General features: G+C 46.8%; 1 protein-coding gene across 1 annotated transcript in view; it reads left to right on the top strand.

Annotated features, from left to right (window-relative positions):
* LOC143344987 (uncharacterized) overlaps positions 1-19,403 on the top strand; it is a 90,813-nt gene that overhangs the window by 18,069 nt on the left and 53,341 nt on the right. The window contains exon 2 of the mRNA XM_076771643.1: positions 602-787. Within this exon, the coding sequence (XP_076627758.1) occupies positions 602-787 (186 nt within the window). The remainder of the gene's footprint in view (positions 1-601; positions 788-19,403) is intronic.

Genomic DNA, 19,403 nt, shown 5'->3' on the forward strand with positions numbered 1-19,403 from the left:
CATCGGGCACCGAGGCCCAGGCGTTTTGTCGGGACGCATCAGCGGAATAATCGCGCGGAATTCGTGTCGTCCGATCCAGCAGGACGATCAAAAGGTCTTTACGTACCACGGTGAACGGAACACGCCGTTGCTTCTTTTCATCCTCTTGGCGGGCTCCTCTCTAAGAACACTTACAATGGACCACACGCGCGACGACCTCGAAGGGAGTGCGCTTCTTACGGGGTCAGGGGCTTGTGTCATCTATCTTAGAGAGGTTCATATTCACTCGGCGACACTAATGTCTGGCTCTCCCTACCGCGATCCAAGCTTTATCTGCGTCCAGAGCCGTCCGTGGATCTTTTTCTTCTACGATCGACGACGGACGAACGGTCCTCCAACGCGTGGAGAAAACCCTCGATCGCGTCAAAGGGTTCCGATAACCTCGATCTTTATCCGGGCGATAAAGCGTCGGAAGACAGTCGTGTTCGAGACAGTTTTTATTTTACGCTCGTCGATCGCTGGGCAGACGAAACTGGCTTTCAGCCCTTGTTCGTTTAATATGATTTAATTACGGTGGGCTAGCTTTTTTTATCAAAATAACGTGTTTCGATTTATGTTACAGTGGCCAATGTGCTTCTTTCGGCCGGACCTCCCTCTGGGCGCGCCGTTGCCTACAACTCATGTGTCGAACGCCAGCAGCATCCCCGCTTCGTCGCCTTTATCGTCCAGGGCGCACTCGGAGATACCCAAGGCTCCGGACTTCTTCGACTCCAGCAAGATTCACGGACAGACTCCGACGATATGCACGGTAAGACGTTTCGAAAACACTAAAATCGTATTTCTCGATCGTTCCACGTAAGTTAATTCACCCTAAATCTGGTGAACAAACTTACCAATTCGACCCATTCTATCATACATTACAATTGTAGTTTGTTGGTTTATATTACTCGAAAAATTCAGTGTCGAAACGACGAGAATATTTTTACGCCGTCGCTATTTTTGCAAGAAGCTGGCAACCATTAAGTACTTCGTTTGCTCGTAGAATTTAAATCGCGAGATGGATAAATGGTTCGCTCAGCGCGAATCGAGATCTAGGTAATGGATTAACGCGGATGATTCGGAGATTGTCTGACTCATCTACTTCAGATTTTATACTTGCGCTTAGCGTAGATGCAGCTGGGGTTCCTTGACCCTTAACTAGCACAGAGACCTGTGAAGCTTGCAATATTTAAAAAAAATTAATTGTCCTCTCGCGACAGGAAAATTTAAATAGACATCATCGAGTAAAAGGTGTCGAGATTCTCAAAGAACCACCGACAAGATCGATCATAGTCCGGCTGATAATCAATTCCACCGTGATGGGCACAGGTGACATCGGTGAAATTCGCATCGTAACACGAAAGTTCGGTTTCCTCCGACGAGCCACGGAACACGCGTTAGCTTCCCCGACTGTCTCCGTTGATGGAGTATGTTTATCAGGTGGAACGTCGATGTCGCGCGAAACTACGACGTGAAACTACAGCGCTAGATTAAGTTGTCAGGGAGGAATTGTAAATGGACAGGATTAAAGCGTTGCATCGAACGCGATCTAGCGATCGATAATGGGGGCTGTCTACGACGATCAGGAATAAAGAGGAACCGAGACGCGGATCGGTTATGGTGTCGTTATTAAAATTCCTCTCGCGTCGCTGTCACCTGCGTGGAAACTGGTCGTTTTGCCAGAGCGGTCTTGTAATTTTTCACTCGCTGCTATAACGTGTAATTTTCTGACACGTGATCGGCGATATTTTGCGACGCCCGCTAATTGCGCGTGAAATCTCCTTCAAACCGTTCGAGGAATTATTTAACTTCTTGGAGGATTCGTAGCGTCTAAAAAGTAGAAATTCACTGTCGAGTTATCAGAAACTACGGTCGTTATTGTAGACATGGAATATCCGTTCGAAGGGACAGGAACAACCCTGTCGCAGAATTTAACCGAAGCGTGACACGAAGAGTTCCTCGAAGAGCATCGAAGGTCGATCGACGAGGTTCGATCGGCGACCGCGTCGGCCACGAAACTAATTTTCGAGCCGCGGAAACACAAGGGCGGAGGCAGCAGGGGGGTGTTTAATGGTCGACGACATGACACAGAAACCCCGCGGCCGGTCGATATTCAATTTACAGTTTTGTGACAACGGCGCCGGTGTTCGTGGAAGGCCGCGGCGAGAAACGCGGTCGTTCGTCAAGATCGAAACGATCCTCGTCGCGGGACGATAAAAACGCGTGGGCGTGAGCTCGCTCGGGTCGTTAAGCCGCTGTCGCGGCCCCTCGTTAGCACCGATGCTGCCGCCAACAAATGATTTAAATATAATACTTAATAACGCCGGGCGTCCCGGGTGTATTCAATGCGCTCACTTTTGTTTCTCGATTATGCATTATCCCGACGCGTAAATCGTGTCCCGCGATATTAATGGCGCGCACGGGCCGAGCAGTCGCGGCAGCGATCAATCTCGTTGTCACAATTAAATGCGCTGCTCTGACAAGCCGAAGAATAATTTATGCCCGGCTGCCCACGTAAGGAACGAAATCCCCCAAGAAACCAGCCGAGCAACAGCGTATTTTCGCGAAATTTAAAGAAAAAGTCACGATCGAATTAACACCTTTAATTACGATATTTATTACGATTTCTTTATGGGCACAACATTTTTTAACATTCTATTCTTACTTGAATTCGTTACTGTTAGGGGATTTGGTTGTGGAAGACATCGAGGAGACAAAGTTGAGTTTATTTTTAGTTGTGTTGTATATTATTTTAAATAAATCTGTTATCTAAAAGAAAGAAATACAACAGTTACTTTGCACAATGATGGGGCTTCGCGTTTGCAGGGTGGAATTTTTAACGGCGCGTAGAATGCGGCTGAGAACAATTGTTTACAGCCCTTAAACGGCCGGATTAAACAGAAGCGGGTGGCGATAAATACGTGTAACAAAAATTCCGTCGGTTCTCTGGAAACAATCTCGTTCATCCGGGGGCTCGTAAAGCGCGCGTATCTGACAAATTGTACGGTTAAAGTTAGAAAATGCTACCTTCGTTGCGCGCCACTGCGAGCAAACAATCTAATTTCTAAAACGCGAACGTACGTCGATTTTACGATCCTCCGCCTTGCTTCGTAACAAATCCCAAATAAGTATCGACGGAGAAACGCCGGTTACGCTACGGACTAGCCTACTTCTTAAGCCTGCACTTAACCCTTAAACATAGGATCCACCGAAACCTATCTTGCGCAATTTAAAAAAAAAAAAAAAAGATTGTCTATACTTAGATATATACGTTTCACTTGAATACCGAATAGTATATACAAAGTGGACGTTTGGACCAGAATAGCTCCTGAAATTGGTTTCCCTCGATCCGTGGAAAGGCAACGAGGCGTCGCGCGATCCCTCGATCGCGATTGCGAAAGGGAACAATCGTGGGCGCGCGAAACAATCAATGCGGCTATATATATATACAGGCGCATATAGGAGCGCGTGCGTGGCTTTGGTGCGCTAAATTAACGGGGCGCGGTAATTTTAGCCATCGTTCCGCGGCGCGGCGGCCGCAGAAGCGAGATTAATGCCGCCAGACGAGGGCGGTGAATTAAGGCTGATCCGTATCGTTAAGGACAGGCCAAGTTTGATACGAAGGGCAGCGCCGGGACCGCGAGCGCGAACGATCTAATTAAACGTCGGCGCAATTAGACGTTCTACTTCGCGCGCGATACGACAGTCCCGACCCGGAAACTTTCGAAACGCTAATTACTTCGTTTCTACTTTTACTCGTTTTTCGAGCCGCGCGAAAGAATCACCCTTCTGAACTGCAGTCCCCTAGCATCGGCGAGATCTCGACGTCGATCCGCCGCGTTGCACGGAATCGTTAAGGGTTTCGAACCCGTACGAGCAAGAACGCCTACTATGCTTTCTGGCTATAGTTCGTCCAACGAGGCCGGAAGATAAGCCCGCTGCACGTGAGCAGGACAGAGTCCCCGCAAACATTCAGCTACCCCTAAAGACTAGGTACTTCTTTGAATTTAGTTAGATGCACAAATAACGTGGAATTAAATTATTCGATCTTTTCGCGAGACCAGTATCGTTCGAGAAACCGCCCGAGTAGATTAGCGGCTGACCTTACAATCTTATTTAGAATAATAAATGGCTCGATCGAGTGCCCACCCCCTTTGGAATTAATTAACTTTTATGTTCCACTTAGACCGTTCGGGTAGATCGTGTTTTACAATGCGAGGCCTTTATCTCATTACGGCTCTTGCGATCCAATTAATCGCATTATTGCATCCGCGCGCTGCTACGATAATTTCGCGGATTTTTTTCCCCGGATCATTATCATTAATCATATGTAACTTACGTAGGGCGATAAACTATGAGGCGTACGATTAACTAAACACGTCCAACTGCCGCGACAAGTACTGGAAGCGTGCTTTTCTGGTTCTCCTACGTCTCCGTTTCTCATTACGTGTTTATAGAAATATTTTTGTCAAGGTTTTACTGCATAATTAACGATTAACGTGAAAACTAATTAACTGTACGAATCCAATGTTACATTCAGTGTATTTTTTCGGTCTATACTTCTGGAGCTCTGGAACCCCATTACTATTTTTATGTCACATTCATAGAATTTCTACGTGTTCTGCATCAAAATATGCGCTATTTGCATTTTGAAATATCGAAATCCGCCAAACCGTTCAGAAGTTATGATTTTTTAAACATACACATGAAATTCCGGGGGAAACATTTACGGCAAGGAATTTTTTTCTCGAAAGTACGTAGGATTTCGGTGGTATGTATATCCACCAAAAATGATCGTTATTGACCCCCGCAACCAAAACTAATTTTTCCAGAACGATTTAAAATTTTTTTTTCCGTCGTAAAATTTCAGCGTCTGCCCCCTTTATTGTCTTGATAATTTTTGATATGGACACTTAATTTCCATGAATTGCATAGATTTTTAAGACGCATTTTGTCCATTTCTGAAAGCAACGATGGCGCCACGCGAGTAGAATCCCGATTAAAAATGGTATCGAAAATTTGTTTGGCCCGTTTTGATCGCGCCGCGTGGATTCGATGTGCCGTGGACGACGTGGTGAAGTAAAAGAACGCCGAGCATAACCAGCGTCGCGGCACAACTAGAAGACGGTCGTAATCCAGCGGGTAAAAAAATACGGAAGTACCGATCGGCCCCGAAGAAATATTTTCGTAATAACCGTAATTAGAGATTGCGCTTGGGACGAAGTCGCTCCCTCGGTCGAGGCGTGCAGTGAAAAGTGGCTTTGGTCGGCGGAGAGAGAAAAAAAAAATATATAAAAAAAATGCTACACGACAAAAAGTCATCGTCATTAGCCGTTGGTCACCGGTCGTCGGTGCCTCGTCACCGCGTCGGCCCCTCTTTGAATCTCTCCCGTACGCCCGGTAAATGGTTACAGTTAATGATTAGTTAATGATTTTTTCTCTTTTATTAGCCGACTTTCACGGACGCGACCGGTAGCCGGGATTCCTTTCGGTGCATGCCACTGTCCGTGAAATCGTAATTGACATCGTGTAATGTGAATTTAAGCGGCAATTAAACGACGAGACTCCGGGAGCCCGATCGGCGAATCCAAATATGTAGATTTCTGGATTCGTTCGAGCATTTAAAAAGCATTCGAGGGAACGGGACTCTATCCAGGAAACTTTATTTCGAGGACGCGCGATTCTGTTATTTCTCGGAGCCGATCCGGCCCCTCTTTTCGGTACCGTCGGTGTCCCGGTAATTCGACAATTGTTACGCCGGGAGTTATTAAAAGGTGCGAGGCCGTAAAAAAAAATCGCCGTGAACGTTAGCGCTACTTACGAATTTAACACCGTACGAGAGCGTGTAATTTGAATGCTGTTCGAGGTTCAGGTATGGAAATTCGACGATCAACAGTGTAGCAGGCGGTGATCATCGATCGGGAAAGTATTGTGTTCTTAAGCGTAAATTTTCAGCGCGCGTGGCTCTCGTCAAATTCGAATTCTTTCCCATCCGCGAATCGGGCCATCCCGTTACCTATTACTTCGAGTCAACCGATAATTAATTTCATTTTCGCACTGATATTTCTCCCAGCTTTCAGCGACGAATCGTCAGTGGCGAGTTAACTCGCGGTTGGCAGCGACCAGCGTTAATGGCGGGGCGTTCCATCGCCGAATTCGAGGACGGCGAAAAGTAAAAATATTCCAGCGTGCAAAGTCGAGAGCTCGCAGAGGTGGGGGGAACGACGAAACGCAGCTGCGAGTTCGCGGATAAAATTTAAGGGCGCGCAAGTACAGGGGGCAAATTGAAGACGAGTAAAATGAAAACGGTTAACAGGGGGTTTCGAGGAACGAGCGATTTGTTCGTAAACCCGTTAATGTACGCGTTTCACGCGAACGGAATCGAACGGGCCTTGCTGAACGCGTATCGACGCGACTCGTCTTACACGGTGCTCGCTAATGAACGACTGCGGCGCGGATAAACACCGTACGCAAAGACGCGGGTAAATGGATTATTGTGAAAAATAAAAGACGAAGGATCGATCGTAAACGCACGGACGCGAGAAAATCGAGTGGAAGCGAGAGATCGGGATAAATGCATCCTACGACGCTGCACCGTGACCTCCGTTTTGCGTCCTCGATGCAAGTTATTCGAACGAACTCTTGGGGTCTTTGTAACCTCTAATAGGCGAGGCAACTTAACTAAGTTAGCAAGGTCCACTATTTTGAACGACATCGAGCATAAAATTCGATTTGTACGCGCGAGTTCGTGGAATGTCCCTGTACCCGAGGCAACGATCTCGAATTCCAAACCGCTGTACGCGATATTCGAGCAAAGGTCGCACCGACGGAGACAAAGACGAAGCGATTTCGTCGGTAAAAGTACCGGGAACAATGGCGACGTCGGTATGCGGCCGATGCAAGTGAATCAAAGACACGTTCGGTGCGTAATTGTTACAGTTTCGAACGATACCACGCAGGATAAGAAGCAATCGGCCGTAAATCAATGGCAAATTAGACTCGAGGGAGAAACGCGTCGATTAAAGGCGGCCGTTGCGAGTACACGGTAACCGAGTGAAAGATCATGCGTGCCTATTAGACGCATACTTCGGCTGGAAAGGTTAAGATCGATCGCACGAAACGCGTTTCGAGTAGTGCGCGATCGAACGAGCTTTTTCACGAAATTAATTAAACCGCGATATCGATTATATCTGCACGCGATTCTAAGCCACGATATTCGCCGTGACCACCGTTAAACGAAACCCCCGGTACGGCCACCCCCTTTTGACTTTCAATTACGGTCGCGATCGAGAGCAAATGAAACTTGGACAGGAGCGGTCCATCGAAATACAATTAATCCGAAAGCCGGTCATTTACGAGATCGATTTCGTGTTTCACAATTAATTGACGTTCCAGGAGGCAAGGTATTGTTATGTTCGATTTTTCGGCCCGCTCATCCTTTTCCCTCGGAGTAGCTTAATGGATAATAAAATACTATTATCGGGTGTGTTTTCGAGCCATATTAAATTCCGGTCCCGTCGGAATTTTCTTAATATTCTGTAGCTCTATAGTTTTCATCTTGGATCCCTTCAAGATAGAATACATAATATTATTTCTTGGGTGTTTCGATATTTTAAGAGACGTGTCAAACACAACAAAATCTATGAAATTAAAAAATATTTAACAAACAATAACGTGCACGAATCGAACGTTGCATGGTTCGGGACGAAGCGCGATCCTCTTTCCGTGCTTTTCAAAGCCAGATTCGTTGAAGTTTGCTCGGTGGGAACCTAATTTGCCGGTGTCGGAGAGTTTCTATGGGAGCGTCGCCGACCAGCGACAGCGTCTACCATCGAGCAAGAAGGCATGCGCCTCGTTATTAGTTATTCGACCGGTCGTCGAACAAAAAACCCAATAATTTCGCTGGTGCCAGCCCTAACGACGACTCGCTCGACAAAAAGCTCAATCTATCAAATTGTCACTGGCCTTTCTATTTCATAGCTTCGCGTGGCTCCTTAATAAGCAATCTTCGGCCCGGTACCGTAAATCGGCAGCCATCGACTGAACGGGTTTTTAACTTCGCTGACTTCGATCGTTGAACCCCGGATCCTGGAAATTCGTATCAGCAATTTTTCATCGCCCCAAAAAGTGTTAATTATCTACGAAACGCTCTAGAAAAATGTCCACTGTCCGATATCTTCGTAGTTTATTTATTTCTAGATAATAACGGGAGATTACGAAATCGGTCTCGCGTCCCCGGTCGTTTATTCCCGTTCGTTTTATTCGCATAGTTTCTGGAAGTTCGAATCACCATAGCAGAGTGGCTCGCATCAGTCAATGGAATGGCGAACGGTTCAACGTCCGTCCCGTGTGCGTTCATCAGTCGACAGATGCACAATCAGGCTAGGAGTCGCCGATCGGCGTCGTCATCGTTCGAGGACTAACAACTGGCGACTAATAACCTCTCGAACTTGTTGTCCTCTTTCTCGCGAGGCCTGAAAACCGACCGCGCTAATAAGTCATTTCGCCCGAGCGTTGGATGTCGCCGCCTCCTCGTGAACGCGTCCCTTCATGGAACGCACAGAACGACGTTTCATCCTACGGAAGACACTTTATCGCGGTTCGTTAATTATTTCCGAGAAAACGATAGCCCCCGGCACGGTGAGCTATCTTTTCAACGTTTAACGCAGAATTTGGGCCACGAGAGCTTAAAGAAACTTGTTCGTAGCAACAATTAGAAAATAAATTCGAAGAGAATCGTCCGGCCGGGGTCGGTCCGGCGCCCGAGGATCCGAGAATAGAACGAGCCGAATTTACGAGCGCTGACATTAAGGTGTGGTAGCCAGGAATCGTTAGCCGTTAGGTTTTTGCTGCTCGTCCGGCCCGGAGCTCGTCTTTGTCCACCCGTTGGTCCTTCCGCGCTTAATTGTCGCGCGAAGAAACGCGCTGATTGCCACGGGAACGCGCGCTGGGCCGCAGTTGCTTTTACGAGGCTCGCGTGTGGTCGTCCTTTGGCTAATTGTACGCTTTCGCGAGTCGAGCTTGGAAAAATGAAGATTCCCGACCGCCCCGAACCCGAACCCGAGGCTCGAGGAATCTCGCAGAGCGGATGGACTCGATCTCGTTCGGATCAGATTCGTTTTTCGTGGATTCTAATAATGTATCTTCGATCGTTAATTTATGGAGCGAATTTGTTGGAGAAAAGGGCGAAGTTACGATCGTAGAAAGGTGAAATAAATTCGTCGCGATATCGCGTGACAACGCAGCGGCGTTTTGCATGGCGGTCACGCGCGGCCATGTTTCATGCGCCGATAAGGTTCGAATTAATACACCGCTTTTAGCTAATAACCTTTTCCCCGCGTGTATCGGGGTCGTGCGTATAATAATACGGGATATTGCGTAATTTAACGGTGCCCCGTACGCATCCCCCTGAAGTTTTTATTCGGGGTAGAGAAAGCGGATCGGATGCAGCCAGCAGCGGCACCGCGGAGGAAAACAACCTTCTTAGCCTAACAGCGGTACATTAATTCGGGCTTTATTAAATTCGCCGCGACCACCGTAATTTCGTATCCTCGTTTCTTATCAGCGGAAAGAATGCTACTCCCGCGGGATCTTGCCATCTACCTGTGCCTTGGGTTACTGTCCATGATGAGACGGTGTGTGCGCGCCGGCATATACGTGACACCATTAATAATACGGCGCGTGTTGCGAAAAAACCGACCGAGAACCGCCCGGCCACCTTCCCTTCCTCCTCCTCCAGCAACGTGGAAAAGATCGGTAAGCACCGATACGTAAGCGATAGAGAGGCTGGTGGCGCGCGATTAAAATGCCGCGCCGGAAACCGTGACCGGTTTTCGCCTGCGCAAGGACCTTGGGAAACCGATGGCGACAGTTCGCTCGCTGCTCTGAGGTCGCGGTACCCTCGATCCCGCTATTCTCGATCAAATTCACTCCTCCACCCTCCGAACCATCGACGAGATCTTTTCACAAATTTGTACCGCCATTGTACGCTGCTACGTATAATTCCAAACACCTCTTAATTTTTATGTTTCCATTCGAAATTGTAAGAATGCATTTTTCGAACGAACGCTAGAATGCATCTACGAAACTGCTAACGGCAGTTCAGGTTTGCCTTAGGACGCAGCGACCTCCTTTCCATTGCATCCTTGGAGCGTTTACCATAAATGGTATACGAAATGGTCCCTGTTCTATGTCGGAGCGCTACACCTCAGTCCTGAAGAATCAATTTTTATTTTATCGGGAAATGTCCAGGACTTTTAGAACGTGTACTCGAGAAGAGTACATGTTCTATTAAGGACACGAGCAACGAACCCTAATTTCTACCCTCGGGGTGTTACCCACTTAGACTAAACGTGCACCGAAGATTATCGTCAATTAAGGTCAGGTGCAATGATACTTTACAACGAATATTCCCATTTAACGCGAGACACACATTTCGATGCGAAAATAAAAATCGTACAAAATAACGTACGCGCGTTAATTTAAATTTATTTATTTATTTAGCCTCGCGAGTTTAATAAAAAAGGTCGGGCCGTTTAACCGGGGTAATCGCCGCGCATACTCTGATATTAAAACGACATAAATCTTGTCACCGGTGCTCGAAGAACGATGTCGGGTTGTCGCATGGCCAAGGATCGCGATTACGCGATTACGATCGTCCAGGAACGCGGAAGGCGTGATCGTCTCGTTGCTTCTTTTCCATCTAAAATTATATTCTTCGAACGAGCGTTTCGCAAAACCGGATACGGCTCGTCCCGTAATACGCGGGGAGCAATAGTTGGAAGTCGGAGTTAAAATTACGAACGTTTCAAATCCCCCCCCTGGTACAGGTGAGTACGTCTGAAACCGGTATACTAAACGGGCAACCTCGAGCGGCTAAAGCAATCTCTCATACATTAACTTATAATGTATATTTGAACGTACGAAACGAAACCTTAACCCTTGGCGTGTGTGCGTACGGTCGATCGGAGCAACGAGCCACGGCGAAACGCCTATGGTCGTACAAATCTTGGCACCGAGGGGATTAAGGGGTTACGACAGGGTGACAGGCTGTGAAAATTAGGTATCCGTTCGGGATCCCTTTCGGCGACTGGCATGTAATTTTAACCAATGTTTATCTATTATCTGGAAGCACAGGTTATCGAGACGAGAGTTTGATTAATTTTATTAGCGAATTATAATCGATGGAAGTCGCCGTGCTTTGAAAATTTCGTCGTCGAGATGATGGAACGGCGGGTCCAGGGTGGTTGAAAAAAATAACGAAGCGGACGAAACAAGAACGGGGGGAGGAGGGGGCGCAAAGGGCGTCTTTGCAGTAGCGACGGCGGGGGAGGAGGATACGTCGGTGTCTGGTGCTCCGGCGGGAACATCTGCGCCCTTAATTATTTTACAGATTTAGTAGATCGTTATGGCTTGTAAAATTACTGCCAATTTCACGCCCCTAAACTTATTTTATCCGCGCGTTAGCTGCCTATCGGTGGATCGCCGCAAAAGCATTCGAAGGATATTGGGCATTCTTCGTGGCTAAATTAATGGCCCCTTGTTTATGACTGCATCGGCACCGGACACGCAACGATTCCGTCGCGAATTCCCGTAAATACCCCCGATAATAATGCGATTCCCCCTCTCTTTCTCGACCCCTCGTCCGTTTCGCTTCTCGGGCCGTTCCTTTCCTCCGCGTTTCTACCTTGCCCTCGCCACTGTGTCAGACTGGGAATCGGATCCTCGAGTTGTCCTTTTTCACGGTTCCCTCGCTCCTCCACCCCTTCTCGAGTGAAAATAACAATTACACTGTCTTTCTTAAAAGTTAGTAAAACGATTATCGTGCCCAGCAAGGATAGTTTTAGATCTCGAAATCGTCCCGACTTTTTCGATTTTATTTGTAGAAATTGATTCGTGGCGAATTCTGCGCGCAAACGATTAAAATTGACGATCGAAACGGACGGTGTGCTAGGGGGACCAGTCTCCCCCGGAGCGTCGATGGGATTCGTTTAATCGTCGCGCGGACGCGCCCGGTAATCGGCCGCGAGATCTCGTAATCGAAATCGAAAAGCGACGAGCCGGGAAGCGATACCCGCGGAACGGGGACAGGCGACTACCGGATGCCCGGAGCCGGGGCACGGATCACTGTAATTTAATAAATTACGAGAGCTGCCGTCCCGGGGCAAATTGTAGCATAATCGTTCATTAGTAGGTCGTGACTTCGCGTCCGCGTGGACGAGAGTTCGATACACGCGGCTAGGCATTACCTGCGGCTTCTCCGACCCGCGGAAGGCCGTAGCAACCGAGACTATCTCGTCTCTGATTTCTCTCTCCTCGATCGTGCCTTCCCTTACGGTTCGATTTCATTATTATTCGTACGCGTCGGCATTTTAATATAAACACTTATTTATAGAGCCAAAGATATCTCTTACGACTACGTCATTTTATTTCATTCATTTAGTCGAGATACGAGAAGTCCCATCAGAAAGATAATTCTAATGTGAATTCAAATTTAGAACAGTTCAAATACACAGTTTTTGAACGATGCAATTTAATATAAACACTTATTTATAGAGCCACCATCAAAGATATCTCTTTCGACTACGTAATTTTATTTCATTCATTTAGTCGAGATACGAGAAGCCCCATCAGATAGATAATTCTAATGTGAATTCAAATTTAATACAGTTTAAATACACAGTTTTTGAACGATGCAATTTAATATAAACACTTATTTATAGAGCCACCACCAAAGATATCTCTTACGACTACGTAATTCTATTTCATTCATTTAGTCGAGATACGAGAGGTCCCATCAGAAAGATAATTCTAATGCGAATTCAAATTTAGTACAGTTCAAATACACAGTTTTTGAACGATGCAATTTAATATAAACACTTATTTATAGAGCCACCACCAAAGATGTCTCTTACAACTACGTAATTTTATTTCATTCATTTAGTCGAGATACGAGAAGCCCCATCAGATAGATAATTCTAATGCGAATTCAAATTTAATACAGTTTAAATACTCAGTTTTTGAACAATGCAATTTAATATAAACACTTATTTATAGAGCCACCACCAAAGATGTCTCTTACGACTACGTAATTTTATTTCATTCATTTAGTCGAGATACGAGAAGCCCCATCAGATAGATAATTCTAATGCGAATTCAAATTTAATACAGTTTAAATACTCAGTTTTTGAACGATGCAATTTAATATAAACACTTATTTATAGAGCCACCACCAAAGATGTCTCTTACAACTACGTAATTCTATTTCATTCATTTAGTCGAGATACGAGAGGTCCCATCAGTAGGGTAATTCTAATGTGAATTCAAATTTAATACAGTTTAAATACACAGTTTTTGAACGATGCAATTTAATATAAACACTTATTTATAGAGCCACCACCAAAGATATCTCTTACGACTACGTAATTTTATTTCATTCATTTAGTCGAGATACGAGAAGCCCCATCAGATAGATAATTCTAATGTGAATTCAAACTTAATACAGTTTAAATACACAGTTTTTGAACGATGCAATTTAATATAAACACTTATTTATAGAGCCACCACCAAAGATATCTCTTACGACTATGTAATTCTATTTCATTCATTTAGTCGAGATACGAGAGGTCCCATCAGTAAGGTAATTCTAATGTGAATTCAAATTTAATACAGTTTAAACACACGGTTTTTGAACGATGCAATTTAATATAAACACTTATTTATAGAGCCACCACCAAAGATATCTCTTACGACTACGTAATTTTATTTCATTCATTTAGTCGAGATACGAGAAGCCCCATCAGATAGATAATTCTAATGTGAATTCAAACTTAATACAGTTTAAATACACAGTTTTTGAACGATGCAATTTAATATAAACACTTATTTATAGAGCCACCACCAAAGATATCTCTTACGACTACGTAATTCTATTTCATTCATTTAGTCGAGATACGAGAGGTCCCATCAGAAAAGTAATTCTAATGCGAATTCAAATTTAATACAGTTTAAATACACAGTTTTTGAACGATGCAATTTAATATAAACACTTATTTATAGAGCCAAAGATATCTCTTACGACTGCGTAATTTTATTTCATTCATTTAGTCGAGATACGAAAAGCCCCATCAGATAGATAATTCTAATGCGAATTCAAAAATACAGTTTAAACACACGGTTTTTGAACGATGCAATAGTGATTGAGTGGATCGTCAGTCCTGGTCAATATTTTTAACAAACTTGAAACAGACGGAAATCATCTATTCTAGCAATTTGCCATAATATTGTAGTTATATACTCCACGTAGGTGGTTGAATAAATGAAAGCATACCGAAGTTTCGGCCAAAAGGCCCCGGACTCCGAGGAGCCCAGTTTTTAACGAAGCATCCTTCAGCATCCGTCGATCGGATCTCGATCGATGGCGGGGCGGCGCAATTAGCCGCGTTAATTCCCCCATAATTAGTCGGGAGGGTAATGAAATTATCGCCAGTCCGTGTCCCGAATCGCGTTGCATCTGCATAAATCGTGGCGCGACGAGCGCGAGCATAAACGCGACGTCGTTAAACGGAGATTAACGACACGGCCGAAAGTGGAATCACCTCGAGCGTGTACCTCTCGAAAATTTGGGGCAATTTCAGGAGTTACGAGCCACGGTTTTTGACAATTGAATAACGCAACAAATCTGTACGCCTCGGAAAAATCTCCATCGCGATAACTAAAACAGAAATCGACCGTAGGGCAAAAGTGGGTTTTAATGTGGCCGGTTTTAAGTCTCGCAATAAAGGTTGGAGGACTCGTGTTTTATTTTGTACTTGGCTAGCTTTTACGAGAGAATAGTAGGCTGATGTTTATCGAACAGCTGGAGAAATACGAGATTCGTGGCTAAGATCGACCGTGTCGAACGTACCTGAACGACCAAGTCGCGATTACGCAGGGCGGAAGCGAAGGATGCGTTTCGAAAAAAAATCCGCATCGATCGCCAAAGGCTACTTTTAATACTTTTCTTGGCGATTCGATCGTAGAAGGTAGTCGCGGGCCCCGGATCGGTTAATTTTATGGTGGTTAATTTCAGCTTAGCGACTGAAACGAACTCGTCCGGATTACTGAAACGACAGACGATAAAACGGAGCCGACGTTGTCGTTTTCGTGTCGTTTGTCAGACTCGGAGATCGCTGAATATTATTTAATCGCGCTCTTGCCACTGCTCAAGGGGATCGAAAAACGTGTCGACGGTGGTCGTTTCTTCGATGACTTTGATGCAACTTGTTTAGGTAGTCGTGCCAGAGTTTTTCTCGTATCGTACACTCGTAATTTTTTAATTCTTAATTATAACTTCTGAGGTCCCATTATACAGTCGTTGTAAAAATCAATCTGCTCTGAAATCCCCAATTATAAACTGTAGGATTCTATGAAACGTGAAATTTCATAATTTCTGTAAATTAATTCTTCTAAAATTATTTCGCGTTCAATTGTCGAACGAAACATTTTTAACGCCGACATCGATCGTAGCGTAGCAAACAAGGAGTTTCGAAATTGAAGAGGATCGGAACAGTTTCGCGCCTCGCGATTCCGGGCGGTTGGAATTTCGGAAGTCGCTCGGGGATCCGTCGTCCCGAAAACGCGACGCGGGTCGAACGATTTTTCGACTCGATTTTTCATCGCCTGGCTTAATCGTATCGGCGCGTTGTTCGCAATTTCGCGTAACTTGCGAACGCGCCAGCTCCCGGAGGCTCCTTCATTTATTTACTCGAAATTCCCGCCGGAATGTTTCACGGGAAACAAAATGTTTCGCGAGGTTCATAGAACTGGACTAGGCTTTAATACGCATCGAGAGCGCTCGACGCTGCGGCGGACGCGGAACGATTTGTTTTTTCCCGAGCGCGATTGATTTGTTTTTTCTTTTTTATTTTTTGAAAATCGAACACCGGCTAAACGTCGATTCGTAGCTGTAAAAATTACGGGCGATTTCAGGCCGCGCGGGAAATATTTTCGACGCGATAGCGCCTGTCCGACTTTCGGTAGAATTTTTGGCGGAATTTCGAAGACAATAAGGGTCACTTTGCGTTCGATGTTTCGAGAGAACGTCGTCCGTTTACGCGAGAGTGAGTTTACAGTTCTGCCACGCATTGAAGTCTCCCAAGTATTCGCGTTAATATGACGGTCGATCGTAGAAATATAATTTTTCGTTCGCGTTGGAAGCTCGTAGCGATGCAAGGTTACGATTTGTTAGGAGAGTCCTGTTATAGACGCGGAGACTGGTCTTTTTCGGTTCCTCGGGAGCGAAATTCCGTCGGATCGCGGCGGCGATCGAGCGCCGGATAGATCCCTGATCGCTCAATTCCGCGGCGATCGACTTGGACGCCTTTGTGTCTGGCAGAAAAAAAACGCGGCAGCCCTGGGCTATGGTGGCGCGTGAAAAGGGTCCCGGGGAACGTCGTTGCTCGAGAAAATTACAGAGTTCATTGTTTCGTGTTGGCCCTCGGGACGAACACGAGCAACCACCGCGCGCGGACCCGGCCTCGTGTTGCCCGTTTTGCGAAAGTGCGTGCGCGAATCGATGGAAGATACAACTCGGGCCGTCTTTCCGCCGAGAAAACAGAGAGATATCTCTATTATGGTCTTTACTCGTAAATGTCATCGAGTTCTCGGCGAGATTTGTGGCCAACGTTCGCCTGGCTTCGCCTCGATGGGAAGAAGAACGGCCGAGAGATACGCGCGATCGCGGAAATCGACGTTCCCCGTCGTTAGTGCGCGAAATCTCGATGAAAATTGAACCAGCTTTCGTACAGTATTTGTTCGAAACTTAAATAGATACCACGATGAAATTTAAAAAGGATCTCCATCGAGTATCGATGATACTCGAAGGTCTTGGGAGCCCGGGAGTTTGTAAACTTTCATCCAGCTAATCGAAACGTTTGCGCTTTCGAGACACTCAGACCCAGCGTTGCCTGTCGCGAGGAAAGTTAAGGACTACCCCGAAGGGGACCGTTTCTTCCTTCTCCACCCTCTTTTGCTATTTTTAAGCCCCGCACCCTTGGAAAGAAAGTTTTTATTACCTGAACTCGATATCGTTAAATTCGTCGGTGAATTAATACGGTATTCACGGACAAAGAAGTCCCCCGGTTAATTCAGAGTTAGCAGAGATTATTCCTTCGTTATGCCGGGACAAAAAGCGCATGAAAAATAATCGAACAGGTTCCTAATCCCCTGCACGGTTATAGTACAATAATTAGTTTAGAATCCCGAGTTACGATTGGAGCGAGACACGGGTAGGCCGAAACGTTTCCGTCCGATCTGTAAAAAATTGGTCGCGATCGCAAGGCACGTAAATTAGTCCGCGGTGCCGGGCATCGTGCGCGAGTTAGTATAGCACAGGCCGTTTGTTTAATGCCCGTGGAAGCGGCGCGGCGAGCAACGATCCCACGTGGTAATTTCAAAGTTACGCTCATTGGCGGATACAGTTATCCGCTGATTACACGTCTCCGTGGCTCTTAAGAGTAATATCCTAAATATCAATTACGCGGGGATTTCCTCCTGCATTGCTGCGCGGCACGACTTCCTACCGGGCAGCTCCGTATCACTCGGCCCCGAACCCACTAAAGCTAATTGGCTATGAACCTCTTAATGAAACTCGGTATCTGTGGCTGGGATCTAAGAAAAGTCGCCGGATAATCCTCGGGGATCGAACGGTGGACGTAAATGCGCGCGAGCACGACGACGCTTGGTGAACGTACAAGGCATCCAGGACCTAACCCAGTTCGATTCGCGAATTTCGTGTACCAAGTTTCGACCGGGTTACGGGAGACCGCCGTTAGAATCCCTGGCATCCGGCGGAATGGATCGACGCCGGCGTCGTTACATTGTAACCGATGCCCGCTGCGTTGCGCCTGGGAAAATTCATCGGGAATACTTCCTCGTTTGATAGCGGACCGCTCGCAATTATCGCTCGGACGCCGCTGAGCCGATGTTGGAATCGGCTTTTAAAACCCGACTCGGATGTTTCACCGTCCGTGGGATCGGAAAAATGCCGCGGCACCGGTGCGTTTTCGCGCCGCGATTCCGGAATGCTCGGGGAACGCCGTTCCCCGTTTCCGGGGGCGAGCTCTGCGCGACATGGCGGACAATAGCGTGTAATTAACGCCAGGATTCACCGGACCATTCGTACTGCATACCGTTTGTCGAATTTGTTGGATATCTCGAACAACAAACTCACAAATACTCTGCTTTTCTATTAGACATTTTTCCTGTCGGTACGTCTTACTGGGTTCCCAATACCTATATTCGTCAGTGGTCACTCGAGCACTTGCGAGAGAGGCACAGGTTGAGCGCCATCTGTCGGCGTCGCCACGGATCTTTCTCAGTCCTTAGCGTGATAGAATAAGAAGCCAAAAATAATGTGAAAATTCTGAACTCCGAACGATGCATAATCTCCTCCCCTCCTGTCAGTCACAACCGTGGTGGAACGCGTCGGATAAGAATCGCTGGTCCCAATAAGAGAGCGTCGGACGCGGGAGGCGAAGCAATCAGGGGGCCCGGGTCGACGCGTTCGAGGATCGAAAGTACGGCGAACAATACGCAAATTAGCGTATCGGTTTGCAAAAACAACACGGCCGAGGGTGGATCGCGGCAATCCATATCGCGCGGTGGGCGTACCGCCTACGCGGATGCCGGCGAAGCGTACGAGGATAGGGACAGAGGAGACGGCCGACGCCTGGGGGCAAGTTCGGCGTTTGTCTTTAACGAGGTGCAACGGAGGATGCAACGAAGGCGCAGGTGTACGGTCCGCAACGGCGTTGGGCGTGGTTCTTCTATTCGTTAACGCGGACAGATTCGACGGGGGAGGGCACAGACGCGCGTCGAAGACGACCTTTTCCGCGATACGCCGTTAATCGACTCGTGGGATCGATCCCGTACGGCTCCGTCGAGAAAACGTTAGAACGCGGTATTTCTAATTTCCGGCGCGCGTGCGCTGGCTGCGCCCTTAAGACGATCGCCGCGCACAATGCCGTCATTGTTCCCTCGTCACTCGGTCGCTGAGAATATTACCTTTTCCTAGCCGATACCATTCGTTCGCCCGGCAGTCCGGTGTGGGACGATGGGAAGATCCGAGTCTGAATAGAAACTCGAGCGGGTGCCCGCCAGCGACCAGCCTACAATGTGCTTGCGATGATTGTTGCTCCCAGTCCCGGAAACACCGGTACTTTTCACGTTCTGGTACGTCTACCGATCCTCTTCATTCGAATCGAACTTCTTTTCCCGCCGTGTCTCAAAGGTTATGCTTTGTTTGATAAGTTCGAGTGCCAGAGTTTGAGTCGTGTAGAGGGGAATTTAAAAAACCTCGGCGATTTCGCTGTTCGGGGGCAGGGTTCGCGTCGATCGAAAAAGCG

Source organism: Colletes latitarsis, chromosome 1, assembly GCF_051014445.1.
Source record: "Colletes latitarsis isolate SP2378_abdomen chromosome 1, iyColLati1, whole genome shotgun sequence".
Lineage (NCBI taxonomy): Eukaryota > Metazoa > Arthropoda > Insecta > Hymenoptera > Colletidae > Colletes > Colletes latitarsis.